This window comes from Eptesicus fuscus, chromosome 7 (genome assembly GCF_027574615.1).
Source record: "Eptesicus fuscus isolate TK198812 chromosome 7, DD_ASM_mEF_20220401, whole genome shotgun sequence".
Taxonomy (NCBI): domain Eukaryota; kingdom Metazoa; phylum Chordata; class Mammalia; order Chiroptera; family Vespertilionidae; genus Eptesicus; species Eptesicus fuscus.
Window position 1 is genome coordinate 65,727,356 of NC_072479.1, and position 18,956 is coordinate 65,746,311.

Genomic DNA, 18,956 nt, shown 5'->3' on the forward strand with positions numbered 1-18,956 from the left:
GGAGATAGCAGAAATACATGAAAGGGAAAAACCTTAAGAGATAGTACTCACTGTCTTTTTCAGCAGTTTATATTGTACTAATAAGTAAGACGGTAGTGCTGAGTGTCCTTAGTAGTAGTCAGAACCTCTTTGAGGTGTTTAGAATGACCATGGATCTGTTTTTTAAAAATAGCTTTTTTGGTTCCTTAGAGTAAATTAAGAAGAAAAGTAGGGGAGCAATATGTCAGGTGTGGGGTGAGTTATCCATTTATTAAATGTAATTTTAAGTGTCTTAAAACAACCGCCTTTTAATATTTAATAAAAGTAGATTAAAGAATGATTTGTATGTAACAGTTACCTTTTTATACACTGCCAAAGCAACCCTTGTTTGCCTATTAAATTCTGGCCGAACTGTTCTGATGTTTATTGTTTCTTAATTCATTGAACATGAAACTAGATTTTTTTTTAAAACTAAGTTATAAAGTTACATAAACTTAAGACAACTCTAAAAGGTGGTACAAGAATGTTCTTTTATAAAACTGAAAAGGAATATGATGTTAAATCAACTCTCTAGCAATAGAATCACGAGGAGAACATGAAATAGCATATTGGACTAGGCAATTTAAAGTTGATTATAAATCAATGTCACACTTATTTTTAAATGGAAAATATGTATCGTCACCTCATCTATCAACAATCCCAAGTGTCTAATGGGATTTCTTTAGAATTATCTGTAGACTCAGTTTTAAAACAGAGAGCCATTGAAAATATATGAAGAAAAATGAAAAATTCTCTCATTACTAATACTGTGAGTGGTATTTGGAGGATCTGTGGTCAGACATTTTGATATGAAACTTAACTGATGTGGAGCCATTGATTATGTTTAGTATACGCATAGTCTGAATATGTGAGCATATTAACACACACAACACCATAGCAACTGCGTGTAAAAATTGAACACAATGCAACCGTGTATGTTGCGTTAAAAAGTAAATTGACTTTGACTATGATGGAAAATAGCTATTTTCAACTTTTGTATAAAATCTCTTCAGGGAATATTGGAATGTCGTGCTAAAATAATTCAGGGCTTGTAGTATAGCTGTAGAATACATCATTTATTCAAAATTTAGCAGAACACACATGCTTCGTATTCGTTATTTGAGAGCTGGACCAATGGTTTTTGATGGGTGCTATAACAGAAGATCTATGAAGGAGATGGTTTGCACCTGTTCCCGAAATCAAACACTGGGAACGGTTGCAGATGTTTCCGTTTTTTTACAAGCATTTTGCATAAATGTTTTAATAATTTGAGTAGAATGTTTGTAAAGCTGCAGAAGGCATCTGGTGTACTGTGATATGCAGAGATTACCACCCTTAAACTGCTTTTTACCTTGAAATATTGTGATTTTAGAATAATTTGGATGTCTTCCTCCAAGTATTTTATGTATCTTGACATTTATTAAAGGGGAATATAAGATTATAGATGCCACTATTACCTGAGAATAATGGAAAGTTGCTTCGGTTTGTTTTGGGTGAGTTCAACTCATCTTTTTCTTGAGAAACTGTGTTGCTGTTACTAAAAAACCCCATCTCAATAAATGTTTAATTTCTCCAAATGATGTGTCTGAGTTATTCTAGAAATCATAAATAGCTTTGGAATGTTGAGGGTTAGGATGCTTGATAACTACGAGTCCAGTAGCTGTATCCTAAGGAATAGATTTTCCTAAGTGCTTCGTACTGTGGAAAAACTTACTGATACGGTCATGAGTTCCTTATGGTAAACCTCAAAATGAAATGATAAAAAGAGAGTTGGGCCTAAGAAACAAGTTGAAGATCAGAAGGGTGCCTTTGAAAATCTGATAAATTAGAAAGGACCAGAAAAGATAGTTGAAAATTAAATTGTTGACATAGAAAGGTTTAGCACAATAAGTCAGGTGCCACTCACAGCAGGGGCAGAATAATCCCAACATATTTCTAAACGCTTACCATGAGGCTGAATGAAGAATTTCCCAGGCAGGCCTAGCATCCCTTGAAAGAATTAGCCTTCAGGTTTATCCTGCAATTCCTAAGCAAAGTGTATAAGGAAAATACTAGCAAAGGAATGGGGAAAGGCATAGAAGAATACAAACACACCAAAAGAAAATGTACTATTAGAAAAAGTAAAATCAAGATCCAAAGTTTAAAATGGGACAAAGTAATATTTTTATTATTAATTTTTGTCTTCATATTCCTTGGCAATATGGGAAACTGTCACCTCCCACCTTTTATTGTTTTGAATTTAATGGGGGAAGGGTGAATGGTGTCTTGTCTCTTTTCTAAAGGGTAGGAATTTTCCACATGTTTACTGGTCAGTGGCTTTCCTTGTTTTTTGAAGCAGTCAGTGTCTTTCAGAAGGCATCCTTCGCATTGGCATGGTCTTATCACATGTTCTCGGTGAGCAAAAGCATGGATGCTTTTCCACATTTCAAGTTAAGCAGGAATTCCCCAAATGATTAGAATTAGAAAGTTATCTTCTGGGCAACATGCCATATTTTAATGTCTTGGTAATAAAACAGAGAACTGGACCATATTCTTCAGGTTGTGGAGGGTTTCTGACCATTCCATGGAACCTATCTGAGCTATGGCAGTAAGGAGCAAACTTTTGGCTTTATTGGCATTTTCTTTCAGGGTCTTTAAAACCTGGTCCACTGAAACTACCTTCTCGTGCTCCTTCCAGCAATCCTAATCTGTTGCCATGGCCATAAACACTTGCATAGCAAAGTCCAGCCTCCTTAGTGAGAACCACCTCTGGAACTGTGGTCATGTTGATAATACCCACCTCCCTCCCCCCACCTCTCACCCTCTCACCCCCTCATCCCCCCACCCCCGGTACAAAACACGAAGCTTTCTGTCTGTGAACTTAAAGTCCTTCAATTGTGAGCACTGTCCCTTTTGAGTGGTACCAGAATCCTAGCTTCTTAGCAGTCACTATGAGGACCTCTGTGGTTTGGGGGCAGAATGGCTCAGCCACTGGGATATGGCACACTCCTCCGGCACAGGAGTGACTCCCATCATGGAAGGTCTGAGGCCTCATGGTGGTCCTGTTGATGAACTGGTCAATAATGACAATATCACCCAGCTGAATCTGCGCCCTCAAGGAACCGCAAGCTGTGGTCTCTATGACGGGAGTACAACCCTCCTTCAGAGCCCAGATGCTCGCCTGATAGTTGACTTTTGAAGGCATGATGGTATGCTGCCTCCCATGCCTTGCAAGGAGGACGCAATCAGCATTCTCTGTCTTCCCCAAAAATAAGGCATCAGAAGGCTTGCCAAATATCCACATATTTCTTGGTTCTTCCTTCTAAGATTTCTGGATCATCCAGGCCTGTTGCACCAATGATTCCAATCTTCATAGCTGTAGGGGTGGCACCTGAGGCCATATCTGCGCCGGGAGGAGGTGCTGTGGGTGGGCACGGGGGCAGAGAAGCAGAGCCCGTGGTACCGTATTTTTCCATGTATAAGATGCTATTTTTTTTTTTTCTAAAGTCGTTAGACTGAAAATCCAAGGGGCGTCTTATTCACGGAAGTCAGCTGAGGAGGGAGCCCTGTGAGCGCATAGCTGCCCATACCTTGTCAAACAGGCGTCCTCCAATCACAAACCTTATTGTTACTGACGTCTGTTGATGCGTAATTGGAGGTGTAGGTGGAAAGTGCGCAGATGCAACAGGAACCTGAGTGTTCTGAGCCCATAAAGATGGCAAAAATAAAAAGATAAATACCGATAAGCGATTGTCTTACTCTGCAAAATTCAAACTGAATGTAATCAGCTATGCAAAAGAGCATGGAAATAGAGCTGCAGAGAGGCAATTTGGACCTCCTCCCACTGAGTGTATGATCAGACATGGAGAAAACTGGAAGAACAACTCTTAAGATGCCAAAAAAGAAGGCCTTAAGAGGAAAACCAGCAAAATGTTTAAAATATTGATTTCTTAATTTTGGGTTGGAAAAGTGGGGGGCATCTTATACATGGGGGCGTCTTATACACGGAAAAATATGGTAATATTTTAAACAATTTTGTACAGTAATCTACCAAAAGACACAATAATTCTTATATATCAAACATAGTTTACATATAGCAAAATCTCCCAGAAATAGGGTATTGTTAAAGCCACCATCATTTTGTCAATCTTTAATAAACTTCTTTCTGAATTTGCACATCAAGACCAAAAATAATCATGTATTCAGAGGATTTGAATAATGTAATAAATAAATACCATGTTTTATATCCATATTTATAGAATTTAGTAACCTGCAAAGAAAACCTTCATAAACTTGTGTATTAGGTAAGATTACCTAGGATGAGAATTGACTACAAGTGACAGAAATCCAAAATAATGGTGCCTTAAAGATAGAAGCTCATTTCTCTATCACATCAATGTGGTTGTCAAGTCTAATTTGGAGTTTCCACTGTGCTCAGGGACTCAATCTCTCTCTTGCCTGCTCCTTTGTCGTTTCCAGTAAAGGGCTTCTTCCAGTGGTACAAGAGTATTTCTGCTTCCATTTAGCATGTCTACTTTCAGGTAGCAGGGAGGAAGAACTAGAAGGAAAAGAGCCTGTCTCCAGCTTTCATACAACTTTTGGGGAGTATCACAGATTACATTCCTTAGGCTCAGAACCTAGTCATGGACTCTCTAGCTGCAATGGAGGTTGGGATATTTTTACATGTTCTTCACATGGGCCCAGATAAAATTTGTCATGTCAACTGCTGCTGCTGAAGAAGAAAATAATACATATTAAGGGAAAACAATCACTGAGACACTTGGCACATCTGAAAATGTTTCAGTCTGTATTTGCCCTATTGAATAATTTGGCTGTTTGTAGAACTCTGAGCAATTTGTTTTTCAAATTTGCAAAACATTGGTTTATTGTTTTTTTAATTTCCTATATTGTTTGTATTAGGTTTCTCCGGGGAAGGTGTGTGTGGATATATTTATATCTATATAAAATAAGGAATTGGTTTATGCAATTATGGAGGCTGAATAGTCCCATGATCAGTTGGCCACAAGCTGGAGACCCAGGAAACTGGTGCTGTAAGTCACTCCAAGTCCAAAGGCCTGAGAACCAGTGGAAATGATGGTGTAAATCCCAATCTAAAATGAAATCAGTATCTCAAAGCAATACTTGCATTCCCATGTTCTTTGCAGCATTATTCACAATAGCTAAGACATGGAAACAGCCTAAGTGTCTGTGGATTGATAAATGGATAAAGGAGCTGTATATCCTATATAATAAAAGGCTAATATGCAAATTCTCCCCTTGACCAAGATTTCGACCAGCAGGCAGGCCAGCCAACTGCCCATGTCCCCTCCCCCTGGCCAGCCTGGCCGGACCCCACCCCTGCACGAATTCATGCACTGGGCCTCTAATATCTATCTATCTATCTATCTATCTATCTATCTATCTATCTATCTATCTATCTATTAGAGGCCCAGTGCATGAATACACACACACACACACACACAATACACACACACACACACACACACACTGAGTGGCCAGATTATTATGCGTTCAGAGATCATAATAATCTAGCCACTCAGTGTATATATAATCTATAATAATAAAAGCATAATATGCTAATTAGACCAGACGACCTTCCGGACGAAGCCAGGGCTGTGAGGGAAGCCTGGGTCCCGGGTGCCAGAGGGAAGCCGATTCCAACAGCTGGGGGAAGGAAGGTCTACTCTTGCACGAATTTCATGCATTGAGCCTCTAGTATATATATAATGGAATATTATTGAGTCTTGCAAAAGGAAGGAAATCCTGCCATTTGTGACCACATGGAAAAATCACTAAAAGACAAATACTGCATGATCTCATTTATATGTGGAATCTAAAAAGTTTAACTTACAAAAGCATAGAATAGAATGGTGGTTACCAGAGGCTAGAGGAAATGGGGAGATGTTGGTTAGAGAGTACAAAATTCTAGTTATCAGTAGAGTAAATTCACCCTGGATGGGTTGGTTAGAGCACTGTCCCAATACACCAAGGTTGCAGATTTCATACCCAGTCAGGGCACATACAAGAACCAACCAATAAATGCCTAAATAAGTGGAACAACAAGTCAGTGTTCCTCAAGTCAAACATAAAAATTAAAAAAAGTAAATTCTGCAGGTCTAATGTACACCATGATGACTATGGTTAGAGATACTGTATACTTGAAATTTGCTAAGAGAGTAGATCTGAAGCGTTCTTACTACACACATGAAATGGTAACTGTGAGATAATGGATATGTTAGCTTGATTGTAGTAACCATTTCACAATGTATATGTGTATCAAAACATCATGTTGTACACATAAAATATATACAATTATACCTCAGTAAAGCTGGGGGCAAAAAATCCCAGTCCGTGTGCAGAAGGTAAGATGAGATGTTCAGCTCAAACAGTAAGGCAGGGATAAAAAGGCAAATTCCTCTCTCCTCCACCTTTTGTTCTATTCAGGATCTCAGTGGCTTGGATGATGCACATGGACATTGGGGAGGGCAGTCTACTGAGTCCAATTGAAGTGCTAATCTCATCCAAAAGCACCCTCACAGACACACCTGGCAAAAATGTTTAATCTTGGAGACCCCTTGGCCCAGTAACTGTGTACATATACCGTTAACCATCACATTGTTGTTGAGATATCTGATGGAACTCTAATTCTTGAGCTCCTGTGTGTGGCCTGAATTTCTTTATTGAAACTGATCTCTTTTTTCCTGGGGTTCTTTTTGTTTCATTCTGCTGGGGAAGTCGTGGAGTCCTGGAAATTCATGGAGATGCACTTCAGTGTGAGCCTTTTCCCCTTCAGTGTGCTGGGTACTTACATATTTTGATTTGGACCTTTGGTACTTCATTCCTTGAAGGAAATTGTCTTGAGTGTTTTCTTTGTGCCTTTTGTCTTCCTTCTTGAAACACCCATTTTTCAGCCATTGTATGGCCTGGTTTAGTTCCCTAATAATCTGGTCCTTTTTCTCCTATTTTTTATGTTTAACTCATCTTCCACACTTCTATTCTGTTTTTCAGTTGTCTTCATATTTTTAGTATCCAAAAAACAGTTGTTTGCTCTCTGAATGCTCCTTTTAATAGCATCTTGGTTTTGTTTCAAAGATGCACTGTTTTATCACCCCAAAAACATGAATGATTTTTGCATTATCTCAGTCACAAAGTTTCTTTTTAGTCTTTGTTTTGGTCTTTCATGTCAGGTGGAAACTTCCTAATGTCTGGTGTTCCTTGATAATCTTTATCATACTTAATATGAGGCCCTAGGAGTTGAGTGGAAATTCTGAGGGTGGTTGGGATTTATCAGCGGATGGGCTTTACTGTAGGGTAATTTGTGCTGTTTTACTAGGAACTCCTGATTCAGTCAAGATAGATCCTTTTTCTTGGCCTGATTGGGCTTCTCAGAAAGGAACTCTCATTTATGTAGTTAGAGCCTGATTTACCTGGTAAGTTGGGGAAGGGGACTGTTGCCTTTGACTTAATTCATCCTTCCCCGTTTTTTTTTGTGTGTTATGTGCCTCTCACCATCAGTTGAGCCTGACGTACCCAAATTCAGAGTCTTAGAGCCTTTTTGCTCAAACTCTGTAGCCAGTTAACCTCCAGGCTTCCGCCATTGTGTAAGAAACAAGGACTTGAAGGTGGAGGTGGTGGTGGTGTGGTGGTGAGGTCTAACAGCTTCAGCTAATTCGAACTTGTGGGGTCTACAAGTTCTCCTACTTTGCACTTTGTACTCAGTTCCCGATATTTCTCCAGGATTCTTTGATTCAGATAGTTTATTTCTGGGCTTTTCCCATTGCCTGCTTACATTTCAGAAAGAAGAAAAAAAAAAAAAGTCAGAACTTCTTGTTCATTTGCTTTCATTTTTTGTTGCTGTTTTCATTCTTTCCTGTTTTCTTTGCCCTTTGTCCTTGTGGGTTTATGGCTCCTGTTTTATGTCATTGTGGAGGAAGCAAAGGTACAAGCTAGTTCAATTCACTGTTTAATTCAGCAATTTGTTGTTTTTAACATAAGGAATTTAAATTTAAATTCTCTTTTCTATCTGTGCTTCTCACTTTACTTCCTGTACATTTTTAGTGACTTTTAATTACATGTAGGAGGCACATTTAGCTAAACTCTGGCAGTTTTAAGCTCTATCTGCTAGGAAGCTCCTTGCCCTACCTCACACATGAGTTTATTCAAGGAGCTAAGCCTTTCCTAATACGGAGCTTTAAGTATGATATTTTTGCTTTATATTTATTTATCATCTCATGAAATCTTTTAATAGTTCTAGGAGTTAGATAGTACTATCCCCATTTTACATAGGCAGAAACAGAAAGACAGTATGTTATTTGTCTGAAGCAAAGAGACTTAACAAGTATCATCTGTAAAATTAATTTCTGACATTTACATAGATTATTTCAAACATGTGCCCACTTGTCTACAGAAGAACACAACCTCTCCCGCAAAGCAAAAAAAGCCCTGGTGCCCTAGCTGGTTTGGCTCAGTGGATAGAGCACTGGCCTGCGGACTGAAGGGTCCCAGGTTCGATTCCAGTCAAGGGCACATGCCTGCGTTGTGGGCTTGATCCTATTGTGGGGCATGCAGGAGGCAGCCGATCGATGATTCCCTCTCATCATTGATGTTTCTATCTCTTTCTCCCACTCTGAAATCAATAAAAATATATTAAAAAACCAAACCAAAACGAAAAACACACACAAAAAAACCCCCCTGGTAACCACTTTTCCACCCAAGACTAACCAAATAGATTTGTATATGGTCACAAATACCTTTGATCTTTATTTGGAACTAGTGGCCCAGTGCACGGCTTTGTGCACATTGAAAGGAAATTAATTAGAAGGTGGTCGGTGAGGTGGGACTGGGCGAGGCAGGCTGGACATGTCCTGGAGCCAACCTCCCGCGGTCCCTCCCTGGCTGGCTGCACCTGGGGTGGCGCCATGGCTCGAAGGGCATTGGCAGAGTGAGCAAGGTCCCTCTGGCAAGTGGGGTCCTTCAGCCTGGCCTGCAGGGATTGGGCCGAAATTGGCTCTCCAACATTACCCGAGGGATTGTGGAGTACAAGAGGGCACTCTGCAAAGTTGCTGTCATGCAGGGTGTGAAACGCAAATGCAAGTGTGCAATAAACCAGATTTGGGGCCAACAGTGCCCCAGCAACAACATAACCCACAGCCAAAAGTGGAATTGCCTGGCCCCACGAGGAATCAGGCTCCCTCCTCTCTAGTTTTGGGGTGCGTCACCTGAGAACTGCCGCTGCCAAGTCACTGCAGCTCAGCAGCTCCTGCATTGAGCGTCTGCTCCCTGGTGGTCAGTGCGTGTCATAGCAACCAGTCAGATGGGCAGAGGGACACTTAGCATATTATCCTTTTATATATATAGATAGTTTTAGAAAACATTAAATATAAAATTTTTATTATAAGTTTCTTTTTAATTTTCATTGACTTTTTAGAGAGAGAAGAGAGAGAGAGAGAGAGAGAGAGAGAGAGAGAGAGAGAGAGAGAGACCAATGTGAGAGTGCAACATTGATCAGCTGCCTACTGCACACCCCCAATCCAGGATATAGCTAGAAACTGGTGCATGTGCCTTTGACTGAGAATTGAACTGGCAACCATCTTGCACACTGGATGACACCCAACCAACTGAACCAGGCAGCCATTAAAACCCAAGCCTTTAGATAATGGAAAGTGGAAATCACTTTGAGGCTTGTTATGTCAGTCTCTCCCTTTGTAGAATTAAGATTTATATATCAATTTTTCCAGGATGAGAAAAGAATCAATGAAGAAATATGAAGGTGGTCGAAAGTCTGAAAATTTATCATTATTCTGTCTCATCTAAAAATAATAATATTTTCAGAGATGTGTTAGTTGTCTCGGGGAATAAATTGGGTACTTTCTCCTGCATATTGTGAAGAGAAGGTTCTCATATTGATGTCAACCAGGCTGAGTCCCATTCATTCATACTATGGCTCCTGTTTAACAAGTGGATAAAGATGGGTTGTTACTCAATGTTGTCATGTAAACAGATACTTTTTCTTCTTTAAAATATATTTTTATTGACTTTAGAGAGGAAGGGAGAGGGAGAGAGAGATAGAAACATCAATGATGAGAGAGAATCATTGATCAGCTACCTCCTGCACACCCTACACTGGATATGGAGCCTGCAACCTGGGCATGTCCCCTGACCGGGAATCAAACCATGACCTCCTGGTTCATAGGTCAACACTCAACCACTGCGACACACCGGCTGTGCTGGGCCAATATTTTGACACTGGTGTTCACTCTGGGTTGCTGAGATGAGCAGAATGTTCTGTAGGTCTGAGCTGCACATGTTTTCCAGCTCCATTGTGAAGAAAACGAGGCAGAAGGATCAACTGACATATAAATAACATATTATACAACGGAGCTGGGCCATGGTATGCAATTGATTGCATTGCTGTCAGGTCCACTCGCCCAGCCCTTCTGATTAGCCTGCTGAACCATTTTACTTCTCTTTCAATAACTCCCAGTGAATTAATGCAAGTGTGGGTGGGTTTTGGAGTTATTTTCAACAAGACAAATGATGAGAGCCTCACAAGCAGTGCCCATAATTCAATTATTCATAATTAGGCAGTGCTGATCTAAGGAAGAATCATCCTGCAAGACCTTGATGCCTCCCTGGATGCATCAGCATTATTGTCAGAGCATCTGCCAGTTCCAAAACATATGACTTATCCCTTATTTTATTATACTGGGGTCATCCCCCTTGAACCTGGAACATGCAATTGGTGTCCTGTTATTCTGTTTTTCATCTGGCCACAGAAGGAGCAATCTGAAAGTTACAAATATGCCTCAGGAGTGTCATACTGGTACAGACATTAAAAAATTCCCATAATTTCTGCTCTATCTGCTTCCATGCCGATGAAAAGAAACTCTTTCTAAAATCTTGATTGTGTTTGTTTGGCCTGTACTATACACTGGGCTTTCTGTCATCCAATAATTATCTTATATAATAAAAGGCTAATATGCAAATCGACCAAACGGCAGAATGATTGGTTGCTATGATGCGTACAGACTACCAGGGGGCAGACACTCAATGCAAGGAGCTGCCCCCTGGTGGTCAGTGTGCTTCCACAGGGGGAGTGCCACTCAGCCAGAAGCAGGGCTCACAGCTGGCGAGTGCAGTGGCAGTGGCGGGAGCCTCTCCCACCTCTGCGGCAGTCAGATATACCCCGAGGGCTCCTGGACTGTGAGAGGGTGCAGGCTGGGCTGAGGGACGTGCCCCCCGCCCCCCCCCAGTTCACGAATGTCGTGCACCAGGCCTCTAGTTAAGCATAAAAATGTATGCCACTTCTATCTAATGACTTATAAAGCAGAGAATTATTTCCATATATGTTATTCATTTCACCAAGAAAGAGACTATTCCAGCAGTTTATTTTTAGTCTTGAAACTTTCTAAAAATTTTTTAAAAAAATATATTTTATTGATTTTTTACAGAGAGGAAGGGAGAGGGATAGAGAGCCAGAAACATCGATGAGAGAGAAACATCGATCAGCTGCCTCCTGCACACCCCCCACTGGGGATGTGCCCGCAACCAAGGTACATGCCCTTGACTGGAACTGAACCTGGGATCCTTCAGTCCGCAGGCCAACGCTCTATCCACTGAGCCAAACTGGTTTCGGCTAAACTTTCTAAAATTTTTGATGTATAAATTTCATTTTGTTATAATTTGGAATATCTGTCTCAATTTCAGGGATCCTCCAGACAATTTTGTACATTTTTATAGTCATCCGCTCCCCAATTTTTTTAGTTTAATTTTTATTTCCAATTAACTTTTGTGTTTGTGTTCTACCCCATCATCAGTGTAATCTCTTCTCAATTTTTACTTATGGGTCATTTTCTTATTTTACTTATTCTCATTTTCATTCTCTAAATGATATTTCCAATAGCTGAAGTCATTGAGAGCCTAATTTCTTCTTTCTGCTGACTTTTGCTCATGGTGGTTTGTTTTGTAATTTTGGATTATGAGAGCATGTTTGCCTGAAATTTATATGTTAATTTATTGTTTTGAAGTTTCCAAAGTCAGAGACTGAATTTTAATCCCAAGTGCATAAGGGTAGGCCTGTTCTTATGAATCTGGGTGGGGGAGGAGGGGGAGATTTTTATTTCAAACACCCTGGCTCTGTGCCAGGGCAATACAGATCTCCGTGTATTCCCTCTTTGCTGATGGGCAGCCTTTTTCTAGACTTCTTTTTCACTGAGGGTGAGCAATTCATGTGGAACTTCAATTCCAAATCTCTACCTTTTGCAAGTTCAAAGCCTTGTTTCCTGTCCCCAGGCAACCATTAAAACCCAAACCTTTAGATAATGGAAAGTGGAAATACTTTGAGGCCAACTGTTTTTTGGTGTCAGTCTAAAACTGTGGGTTATCGCTTGTTTTTTAGTCTTGACCCTTGGAAATTTCCTTTACATACATACATACAAACATACATACATATGTTTATTTATTTGTTTATAAATATGTTTTATTGATTTTTTGAGAGAGAGAGGAAAGAAGAGGGATAGAGAAATAGAAACATTGATGAGAAAGAAACATCATCAATCAGCTGCCTCTTGCACACTCCCTACTGGTGATCCAGCCTGTAACCCAGGCATGTGCCCAGACTGGGAATCGAACCAGTGACCTCTTGATTCTTGGGTCAATGTTCACTGCTCAGCCAACACCAGCTGGGCTATTATTTATTTATTTAATTTTTAATGAATTCAGCTATGCATTACAAAGGCTGGCTGTTATATTTCACTTAGTTTTTCTGGGTTTCTTATAAAAGAATTTTTGTAATGATCTGGCCTGCTATTCCTTTAAATTTCAAATCCTACCTACTTGTGTCCCAGAGTTTTCTCCCTGCCTTTGTTCTGAAGCAATGTAATAATAAAACCTACTGTTTATTGAATGTCTTTTATGTGCCAAGTGCTTTATATCTGTGATCCTACTTTGTTGTTATCTTTACTGTAACACTAATCACTCTCTATAAATAGGACCCTGTTAGTCTCTGCATTTACCCTGTGTGTATCCTATATAGTGGGGTGATATTGTGATTTATAATCCTATACAATAAAAGGCTAATAAGCAAATAGACCGAATGGCAGAACAATTGAACAACCAAACAACCGGTCACTACGATGTGCGCTGACCACCAGGTGGTGTACGTGAAACATGGGGAAGCGTCGGCAGCAGGTTGCAGAGTGTGGAACATGGTGGGCGGGTGCCGGACATGGCGGGATGGTGGAGTAGGGGTGCCAGACTAAGGCAGGGCGCTGGTCGCTGTCATTGGGGCGAGCCTCTGGTGGTTACTGAAAATTCTCTGCTCCCGAGCGCGGTGGTCCTGCCCGGTGCTCACACCCCCTGCTGGCGCAGGGCACCAGTCCTGATCACTTGGCGCCGTCAGTGCGTGGGAGCGGCAGCAGCTGGAGCAGGGCTGCCGGCAGACAGGGGGCCGGGGGCCGTGGCAGGAGGGGCTGGGCGGGGGCGCGGAGGATGGACGGAGACCTGCCCCTGTGCCCACTGCAGCCTCTCGGCCCACAGTTCCTTTCAAGGTGCATGAATTCATGCACTGGGCCCCTAGTAAGAAATATATATTTAATAAATAAATGTGTATATATATATATATCTATATATATATATATATATATATATATCTCCCGATTGAGCTCCTAAAACCCTTGGAATTTCCTAAGCGTTGAGAGTGTTAAAAAGTGTCTTTTGTTATGTTAATGAGGTGACATTTGGACCCTACCTAAGGATGAGGCTGGCTGCTAGGAGAACCAATCAGGGGTTAGAGGGTTGGAACTTTCATTCCCACTCCCCTTGACATCTGGGGAGGGGAAAGGGGCTGAAGATTGAATCACTTGCGGATCTCCAAAGATTTAATTAATTATGCCTTTGATGTGAAGTCTCCATAAAAACCCAAAAGGATGTGGTTCAAAGAGCTTCTGTGTTGGTGAACGTGTGGAGATTTGGAAAGAGTGGCACTCCTAGACACACCTTTCCCCATGCCTTGCCCCAGGCATCTCTTCCAGCTGGCTGCTCCTGAGTTACATCCTCTTATGATAAACCAGTCATGTAGTAAGTAAAATGTTTCTCTAAGTTCTGTGAGCCGCTCTAGCAAATTAATTGAACCCATGAGGGGGGTCATTGTAACCTCCAATCCATAGCTGCTGACAGCACAAATGACAGCCTGGATTTTTGATTGGCATCTGAAGAGGGAGGGGCAGTCTTGTAGGACTGAATCCTTAACCTGTGGGATCGGATGCCATCTCAGGGTAGATCTTTCAGAACTGAGCTGAACTGTAGGACACCCAGCTGGAACTGGAGAATTGCTGGGTGGTGTGGAGAAACCCCCTCCCCCATGTTGGAATTGGGTGCAGAGTTGGTGATCAGAGGTGGGATCAGAGTCAGAATATTAGATGTGGTCATCATGACATGTAATTTTTTGTGTGCTGTCTTATTCTCCTATTCCACTAAAATGTAAGTTCATAAGGATAGGGACCCTACCTGGCTTTTCATTGAATTTCTAGTATCTATGAGACTAGATCCTTGTGAGCACTTGAGAAGCATTTGCCACATAGATGAATGTAATCTATGCTGCAGGTATTATTTTGCGTATTTTCAGATGAGGACTTGGGCCCAGGGAGGTGAAGTGACTTGTCCAAGGTTATAGTGGTAGTCATGTGGTAAAAAGCAGATCCAAAAGTCCATCCCCCCATCATTTGGTAAGCTACTAGTATTTCATTAGTTTCTAAGAAGCCAAGGTGAATAGCTGAATTATGAAAGTAGTTTGATTAAATGATAACCAAAATAAATTCTTTGCATCATTAATTTCAAATTATATTTCATTTTAATAGTGTTTGATGATTTATATTATATAGAATTAAAGACATTTCATAGAGTCAGCATGACAGAGTAAAACTTCCAAACCCTATAGATGATACTTTGTCTAATTTCTGAAGTGTAGATATCATTTGTTTTGAAAACTATATTTTTGGTTCTCACTCCATTCATGAGAAATATTTAATATTGTTGTGCTTTATTTCTTCCCTCCCCTACTTCTCTAATTCCCTGATAGAAAAGAGAAGGTTGGCAAACTATTTCCTATTCTTAACAGTCTCTAAAGATTCTAAAATAGATAAAAATTGCCTTGCTTTGACTAATCTACTAGTTTTCTATTTAAGACTATATTTCTAAACTGGAGACTACTTTCTGCAATAGAGGCTAAATTGTCAAATTGGTGATCAAAGTCAAGTGAATGTTGCAAAGAATATCCATGACCTGAAGAAAATATGCATCCAAAATGAAGGTCTCCCAGTAGAAGAGGAGATACTGCATGCTGAGTAGAAAGGCCATTTTGCATCTTTTCAGGATAAATCTGTCTGTAAGAAATTGTAGGTCACCACTGCTGTGGTTCATTCTCAGACAGAAGTGGAAATAAATTAATAGGTGTGCTCTCTGAGTATAAAGACTTTGACCTACCATGCCTTTTTTCAGTTTAGTGCTATGAAAAAAGTGACTCCCATCGTCTCAAAGAGTAGTTTTCTGTAGGTTCTGGAAAACGTTCTTAGACTTTTAATGGTGAATTTAAAAGTATTGTCTACAGGGTTCTATATTATACAGCTGGGGGCAAAATCCGAGTCCATTTCACAGAAAGCGTGGAGCCTGGATTATTGGAGGGGTTCCCAGGGTGGCCCACCCGGAGAACAGCTTTTTAATCTTTACGGTCAGAGTGTGGTTTTGCTTATGTTATGTTGTAAATCACAATGGAATACAAGATATTGTGGTGATATAGATTTCTTTTTATACACAAGGAGGTATAAAAGCTAATATTTAGGGGAAATAACCTCTCAAAAATAGAACAGTTTCAAGTGAAAGTATGATTTTAATATGCTTGTTAATTTGCATATACCTCTGAATGCAGGGCATGACATCGTTGGGAGTGCCTAGAAGGCAGGCATTGCTTGTTCATTTTTTATCTTCTCACCTCGTCAGAGCGGGATGACGGTCTTTGGAGACATTCATCCAAATGATCACAGACAGACAAGCCTCTGCTTGGACATGTTTCGACACAGTAACTTCCCACCACACGTGTGAGCGAGTCTGTGTCGGTTTTGACAAGCGGAGGCTTTTTCTTCTCCCGAGTGAACGTGTGCGCTCCTCTCACTTCCCCAGGCCCGGCCTGTCCGCTGAGGCCTCCCGGGACACGTCTGATCCTTCTTCCATATCTAAAGCGCTTTGGGCGTTTGAAGGTAAATACGATGACACAACATTTATGGCGAGCACCGCACCACGAAGTCCGATTCTGACGTCCCCCTTCGAGGACTTGAATTTTGAAGAAGCTTGTTTTATGGGTTACCCCCTCCCTCATTTGAATCATATTGATCCTGTAATCAGCTAAAATCCGATTGTCTTTTTCACGTGCTCCACCCTGTTCTTCCGTAGTTAGATCTGGAAGCTTGCACGTCTCCCAATTAAATTTCTTGTGTTTAGCCTATCATTTGGCTTACCAGGATCTTTACGGGTTCTCACATAATATCGTGTCACTAGTGATCCTCTCAACCACTGTATGTCACCTGCATTGTCACCTCTCATTGCTCCCGCCTCACACACTCTGCTCCATACACACAGCCAGGAATATAATTCTTGGAACAGTCCACGCTTTATCTCAAGGTGAGTCATTGCACGTATTGTTCCGTGACACTTTTCTTTTTCCTTTTTATTGAAATTATTGGGGGGACACTGGTTAACAAAATCATATAGGTTTCAGGTGTACAATTCCACAACACATCATCTGTACATTGTATTGTGTGGTCACCACCCCAAGTCACGTCTCCATCCATCACCATTTATCCCCTCTTTCCTCTTTTTTTTTTTTTTTTAAATCTGCAAACTCTTTCTTATTTTTCAAGGTTCGACTGACATTTCCAGGACTCTTACTACTGGGCAAGTTAGCTCACTTCTGAGCTGCCATACTACTCAGTCCTAGCATTTATCAAACCACAGTATTCATGGTCTAGTCTCGGCTTCTTTGGCTCACTAACCTATAAGACCCTCGAATGCAGGAATATATATTTGTTCAGCCGTTATCTTCAGTGTCTATAGTATATATAGCATATAGTATATACATTTATTTATTTAATTATTATTTTCGAATAAATAGCTAGATGAGTTAATTGGCTTCACCGAGTAACAATAAGCCTGTGTACAGGACCAAGGAAATTGCCCTCTGATGTACACTCTGAAACCCTGCTCCCTCACTCCGTAATGCGTGTTTTAGGCTGTGCTCATTTAACCAGTTACGGGCCCCCGTGCTCAGTCACTCCCAGCACACACCTCTCATCTCTTCATGTCCACAGGGCACCGTGCAATAGCGTGAAGCCCTGCCGGATGCCAGCCTGAAATTCAGAAATATTGGGCACAGGGCCTGCCCTTGGCCTGTCAGTCCCAGGAACACAGCACCAGTGTTGATCTTAAAGTACAATGGCATTTAATCCTTCCATCCAGCGTTTCCATTGTCTTTCCCTGTATTGTTATAGAATATCTCAGTTTTCTGTAGATTTGATTTATGTTTTCAAAACATCCCTAGTAAACATAGAATACTTGATTTTTTTTTTTTACAAATATTAAACACATCTAAGTCATCCCCAATCCTTGTTTATTAACTCACCTTACAACCGCATTTCTTAAAGTGAAACTTAAGTTTTATTTATAATTTGAGGGAGTCTACAAAAGGGAATTAAACTTAAGTACATGAATGATAGGCAGTCCTCTGCATTACTGCTTATTCCTCATGACAATACTGCCAAGTAGATTTTATTAATCCTGCTTTATAGAAGAGGAAAGTCCGTCTTGAGGCATGGGACAGACAGAGTTGGGATTGAGACTCAACTAGGCTTGTGTCTAAGGCAGAGAGCCCCTGTGAGAGACTGGTAAAAGCCATAGCTCCCTTCCCAGTAAATGCACATAAGCCACGAATCAGTTGGAGTTCTCTGTTATAAGCTACAGAAGCAAATCTGGTTGTGAAATAGGAGGGGAGGCTTTATGTTCTTGAGATCTTGGTAGCCCATTGAGTCCCTGGGACTGCTGCAGGACCAGGAATGACATTAGTCAGCCAGGGATAAAGGCCAGGCCCACCCCGTGGAAGTGTCTTGTGAGGACTCGAACACTAGAAGCTACCGCTGGCACTGCTGTTTCTGGGATTCAGTGCTGTTGAAACCTCTGCTGCCACCACATCAACCCCACAAACTTGGTCCTGCAGCTGCAGTGCCTGATACCTGCTGACATAACAAACGTGGACGCATAGCAGCCGCCGTCATCACCACGTGGCCACTGCCCAGCGCCTGCTCCGTGGGCCTGGAACCAGGGCAGTTGCATGGGGCCCTGGGCTCAGAGGGGCCCACACTTGCTTTAGTGCCCACTGTCAGCATTTTGAAATTCTAGGTAAGTTTTGTTTTTTTTTCCCTCGGGTGGGTACCTTCTTTTTTTAAAAAAATGTCTTTATTGATTACGGTGTTACATATCTGTCCTTATTCCCCCATTACCCCACCTACAACCCCTCATCTAGGTAAGTTTTGAATGAGGGGATCCACATTTTCATCCTACAAATTATGTGGCCAGCCCTGACTGCACACTGTCTTTTTTAAAAAAATTTTTTTTTTTATTGATTTCAGAAAGGAAGGGAGAGGGAGAAAGAAACATCAATGATGAGAGAGAATCACTGATGACTTCCTATTGCACACTCACACTGGGGATCGAGCCCGCAACCCGGATATGTTCCCTGACTGGGAATTGAACCCTGACCTCCTGATTCATAGGTCGATGCTCAACCACTGAGCCACACCGGCCGGGTGACACACTAAGTCTTATGGCACCTACCACCGGTCCTACACGGACACCATTCATGTGGGTCTGGAACCACCACCACTGTCACCACATTG

General features: G+C 41.2%; 1 protein-coding gene and 1 pseudogene across 1 annotated transcript in view; one reads left to right on the plus strand and one right to left on the minus strand.

Annotated features, from left to right (window-relative positions):
- The window catches only part of GXYLT1 (glucoside xylosyltransferase 1), a 60,694-nt gene extending 44,658 nt beyond the window's left edge, over positions 1 to 16,036 (plus strand). The window contains exon 8 of the mRNA XM_054719153.1: positions 15,941 to 16,036. Coding sequence (XP_054575128.1) covers positions 15,941 to 16,021 — 81 coding nt within the window. The 3' untranslated portion in view covers positions 16,022 to 16,036. The remainder of the gene's footprint in view (positions 1 to 15,940) is intronic.
- Positions 2,512 to 3,398, minus strand: LOC103285204 (S-methyl-5'-thioadenosine phosphorylase-like; annotated as a pseudogene).
- Positions 16,037 to 18,956: the final 2,920 nt, after the last annotated feature.